Source organism: Chrysochloris asiatica, unplaced genomic scaffold, assembly GCF_000296735.1.
Source record: "Chrysochloris asiatica unplaced genomic scaffold, ChrAsi1.0 scaffold00007, whole genome shotgun sequence".
Taxonomy (NCBI): domain Eukaryota; kingdom Metazoa; phylum Chordata; class Mammalia; order Afrosoricida; family Chrysochloridae; genus Chrysochloris; species Chrysochloris asiatica.
The window spans coordinates 30,802,381-30,807,401 of NW_006408525.1; the positions used below are offsets into that span (position 1 = coordinate 30,802,381).

At 56.1% G+C, this 5,021-nt stretch overlaps 1 protein-coding gene across 1 annotated transcript in view; it reads right to left on the reverse strand.

Annotated features, from left to right (window-relative positions):
- Positions 1–2,127: 2,127 nt before the first annotated feature.
- PLCD3 (phospholipase C, delta 3) overlaps positions 2,128–5,021 on the reverse strand; it is a 37,552-nt gene continuing 34,658 nt past the window's right edge. The window contains exons 9-15 of the mRNA XM_006833519.1: positions 4,622–4,765; positions 4,340–4,490; positions 3,487–3,603; positions 2,875–3,041; positions 2,614–2,749; positions 2,380–2,529; positions 2,128–2,216 (exon numbers count right to left, since the gene is read on the reverse strand). Of these exons, the coding sequence (XP_006833582.1) occupies positions 2,128–2,216; positions 2,380–2,529; positions 2,614–2,749; positions 2,875–3,041; positions 3,487–3,603; positions 4,340–4,490; positions 4,622–4,765 (954 nt within the window). The remainder of the gene's footprint in view (positions 2,217–2,379; positions 2,530–2,613; positions 2,750–2,874; positions 3,042–3,486; positions 3,604–4,339; positions 4,491–4,621; positions 4,766–5,021) is intronic.

Sequence of the window (5,021 nt, forward strand, 5' to 3'; positions counted from 1 at the left end):
AGTTGCCAGTCTTAGCTGGGGCTAGAGCTTCTGAGCTGCTTTCTAGACCTCTTGGGTGCTGAGCTGCAGGACCCACTTTGAGCATTGCCTCTGAGGCCTCTCGCAGAGGACTCCTGAGCCCACACCCAACCCGGGAGCCTCCTAGAAGCTTAAGTTTTCATTCTCACTCTTAGCTTTGGGCTGGGAGAGCACAGCCGTGTGGGTGGTCTCCACCCAGGCACCTCCAGGTGAAAGCTGTGATTTCTCCTTTGCAGCCACCTCTCATTCCGTTCAACTTTCTAGCCTCAGATTCTTGCCCTTACAGGTGGGTTTCTCAGATCTGGGGCACGTGTCTCAGTAATAAACACTGCCCTGGTACAGTGCTCAACCATAAGATTGGTTTGAATTGCCTGTGGTTCAAACTCACCGTGAGCTGTTCCTCAGAAACCCTATACGGAGTTACTGTAAGTCAGAATTGACTCGATGGCGCTAACAACTTGCTACACCAAAGAGAAATGGACTGGAGCTGACCAGAGCTGGCTCTGCAGGCACTGTTGTTGTTATGTGCCATTGAGTCGGTTCCGACTCATAGCGACCCTGTAACAGGGTTTCTGAGGCTGTGAATCTTTACAGGAACAGAAAGCCTCATCTTTCTCCTGCAGAACAGCTGGTAGTTTCTAACTGCTGGCCATGTCGTAACCACTCCTCTACCAGAGCTCCTTTCTGCAGGCCCTAGGTAACCCCACTTGTTCTCGGGGCACTAGAGCTGTGCTTGTTCTCCTTGCCCCCACCTTCAGCCCTTCTGGCTGTGCTACCTCATGCCCAGCCCACTCCATGGTTCCTGGACCTGGGCTCCTTGAAATTCTGAGTATCTTCCTTCAGACACAGGAATTCATCAGCACAAAATGCCATGCCCAAGCTAAGCTGAGCGCAGCTGCCAAGCCCTGTGTCAGTCACAGGCACAGGAAGGTTAGGACAGGCCGGGTCCCAGGTTTGGGTTCATAGGAGCTTGTGGCCAATTCAGACCCTCACCCAGCGTGATTCTAGGGCCACCTGGGAACTGCCATCAGCTCTGCTTCTTGTTTAGTGCTGGTGCCTGTGGAAACCTAAAATACCAGGGCTTCAGGTGCAAGCCCGTGAAATCTGCCGGCAGGTCTGGGCAGGGTTTGCTCATTTGTCTTTGTTACCTGGTATGTTGGTCTGTCCGCCCAGCATCTCTGTAGAGGCAGCCTATGCTTACAAGGCTACTGGAAGGGGAGCCCCAAGTCCCTGGGGTTTGCCCTGCTGAGCTGATGGGGGCCTTTGTTGAGCCTGCAAAGTGGGGCTTGGTTGAGGTTCCCTCTGAGTAGTTCTGCCCTGCCAGAACCTGGCTCTCTGCTCTCTCTCCATTCAGAAGCAGGGAGTGGGGGGAGATGTGGGTAGGGTGGCTGTGTGAATTAAGTGTCCAGGGCAGTCTTGTGATGCTGGCAACAGTTCTAACCCAAGAGGAAGGGTCAGCTATTTCAAGCTGTGGTATCTCCTCTAGCCCCCCACACCCACAGTCTTAGAAAAGCCCTGCTTAGCAATGATGCCCAGGTCCAGGTCTCCCGGGCCTGTGGATGTCAGAGGTGCTCAGGGGATGGCAGGACTCAAATAAACCTGCTGCTTTATTTTTCAAAGCACGCTGTCTAGTTCTATCGTCCTCTCCAGGACTCTATTGTGACACAAGTTAAAACCTCTGACCAGGTGTTCTCAGAGCTCTGAGTCTCAGCACTCCCTTTGGCTTGAAGAAGGGACGGAGACCAGGTTCAAGAGTTTGGTAATGGGGAAGATGATGGGGGGAGAAGTGGAGTTCAGGGAGAGTGGCTGGACCTCTTCGAGGGAACGGAAACTAGAGGGCAGAGCAGGCTGAAGTCCACACATCTCCCGAAAAGAGCAGGCATGCTCTTCATGAGCCACAGTGAGAGAGGTGGCGAGGACCAGAGGAGCTGGAACCATCCAAGGACCCAGGGGTTGGAGCACACCAGTCCCGTCAGCCACTCTGTTGGACAAAGATCCACCACTGGTTCTCAGAGGACTGAGACCAGAGCGGTGGGTGAGTGACTGGAGATGCTCCCATGGCTCCTCACTCCATGGAGAGAGGCATCTGCCACAGGGCCAGGCCAAGCCTCAGGAGTGCTGGATCCGGATGTGGACAAAAAGTGTGGCCGGTGACAGTGAGGTCCCATCCTTGGAGAGCAGGTGGATGTGGCGGTACCCTGCAGGGAAGGATCAGGTACACTTGCCCACCACCTGGCAAAACTACATCCTACCTGGTGCTTGGTCCCAGGTTCTCTCAGGAAGTACCAGACATGAAGGTGGCAGGGCCTACTGCCCAGGCTCCCTCCCTTTCCATCCTCACCTCCCACCATCCCTGCCCACCTTGCTTCAGGCTGTTCAGAGGCAGTGTAAACTGGCCCACAAAGTCATTGGAGGAGGTGGCATCATAGTCTTCCACCACAAACCGGACCAGCACCAGCTCTGGAACCCGCAGTTGGAACTCCAGGGTCTGTTCCCAGCACGGATTGAAGCCTAAGGAAGAGGCAGGGGTCAGAGCCCCTGGGCCCCTTGAGTCCACCCCACAGCCCTCCCTGCTCACCAGCCAGGTCCACCCACCATTGTTGAGCACATAGTCAGTCTCCTTGTGCGCGCAGTCTGCCGGCACCCCATGGATCTCAACGCGCACCAGGGGGTCCACTATGGAGCTGGGCTTCTCTGCATTCAGCTTGGGCAGTTGCTGTGCTGTCAGTACCTGGGAGGGAGCCGAGGGCTGCTTCAGCCTGGGTCCCTCTGGGCCCGCCTGCCCGGCCGTCACTCAGACAGCTGCCTCTCCCAGATAGCTCGGCACAGAGCTGGGTTTTGGCCCAGGCTGCTGACCTTGATGGTGAGCACGGTCCTGGGGGGTCCAGGACACTCGGGGTCAAAGGTTGTGTCGAGTTGGCGCAGACAGGAGGGCTTCAGGACGTAACCACATTGGCCATTGGTGAGGAAGCGCCCGGCATTGAGGTCCATCTCATAGCCAGGTGTCTGGAAGTTCAGGGCCACTGGGAACACAGTAGGGACAGACAGGGCAGGGACTTGAGTGTTCCCTCCTCAGGGCTCACCTTCAGGGATTTGGGGGGAGGACTCATGGCAGCCAGAGGACCTAGTCCCTACTGTCACCTATCCGTCAAGGCCCAAAGGCAGTACTGGGATGGGACATCTCCATACCAGCCCCCAAGGGAGCTATACTCCCCTCCCTCAGCAGGTCTGTCTTCCTCTTAGGACTTGGTGGGACTCTCAGGTGTGTGTGTGTTGTTGGGGGGGGGGAGGCACATGCAAGTGAAGGTTTTTAACTTCTACCTTCACAAAAATGCGTCAGGTACAAACAGGTGTAACTTGTTTCCACATACATTTCTGATAACTCGTAATGATTATTATTCACAAAACATGTTTTTCTGCCTTCTGGGAAGTTGAGGCTTCCCATAGCTCCCTGGTCCACTCCCTCACCCAGCTGACAGCCTGAGTTCCACATCTCCTGGGGACTATAGTTGGCTGAGTTCATCCGCAGCCCTAGAGGGTAGATGCGGGTCAGCTGACGAGCATTGTGCCTGACAAAGCTGTTCCCTGGAGGAGGAAAGGGAGAAAGGTAGGGGAGGACTGTGAGGGCCCTTGGGTGGCGTGGCCCTCACACAGTGTGGGGGCCCTGTTACTTTAATCCCTCCACCCCACTCAGACACCCCACCCCCTCCCCGGGCCTGTCTCTCCTCTGACCTTGGAGTCCCAGGGTCGCAAGGGGACTTTGGGGAGGAGGCTCCTGAGCCCAGAGAGACAGAGACACACTCCAGCCACACAATCCAGTCTGGCACTGCACCTCCATTCCTGACTCATACCTGACATTTCCTGGCTTACTGCCGCTGGCATGTCCTATCATTCTTCATTCACTCAGCCCACACCACCCTCCAGCCATAATAGCCACTCTGTAGATTCCCAGAACTAGCTCCCAGGCCTCTGTACAACCTGTTTTTCCTGGTTTCCTGCTTAGAAATCAAATCCCTCCCCCTTCATCACCACTTCCTCCCATCCTTCAGGTCACCAGGCTTCTCTGGTATCTCCTATTTCAGGAGCCAGCCCTGGTCACCCACTACCATATTATCCCTATTCCTGGCCCACCGTGAGACTGTGCCCTCTTCCCTCGGATACTGGCACAGGGTGGGTGCTCATTCCCTAAGTTCCTTTCTGGGGTCCTCCTGAATGTTTGACTGCCCTCTCCCCAAAGCCCTCTAACCTCCTTCCCTTATCAGCTTCAGGACACTCCTCCCACCCTCTCCCAGAGGCGCCATGCCCAGCACCTGACTCTTACCTGTCTCTCGGATGAGCTTCTTTGCCTTGCGCTCACTGAGGGAACTGACCTGGAAGGGCTGGGCCTGCGTGGGCCCTGGGCGTAGGGACCGAAGGCGGGTGGCGCAGCAGTACACCACCAGGGCAGACAGTTCTGGGGAGATCTGCTTGGCCTGTGAGAGAAGCCTCAGCCAGGGTTGGGAGGAGGGGAGGGGAGGGGTTCCAGCCCCCTAGCCCTCCCTCCCTTCCTTCCCCTGCCCCATGTCACCTTGGCCAGGCTCACTCATTCACCCCACTCCTTCACCTGCTTCCGCCTCTGCTCTGCAGCCTCCACCTCCTCTTCCTCCTCGTCTTCCTCCTCATCTTCCCTGTCCGATAATATCCGCTCATCTTCACTCCGAGCAGGTGGCAGCTTCTTGCCCTTCACCAGGACCCGGCCCTTCAGTTGCTGTTAGGAGCAGGACAGAGGATTGGTGCCCACCTGTTAGTCAGTGGACCAGCCATTCCACCCGAATTCGAGGCTGGCTGAGGCGTGAGGCAAGAAAGGAGACATGCTGATGACACGACTCCAACAGGACAAAATGGGAAACCTATGAGTAATATATATATGGAGCTCTGGTAGCGTAGTGGTTATGAATCGGGCTGCGAACCTTAAGGTCAGCGGTTCAAAACTACCAGCCGCTCTGCGGGAGAAAGATGAGGCT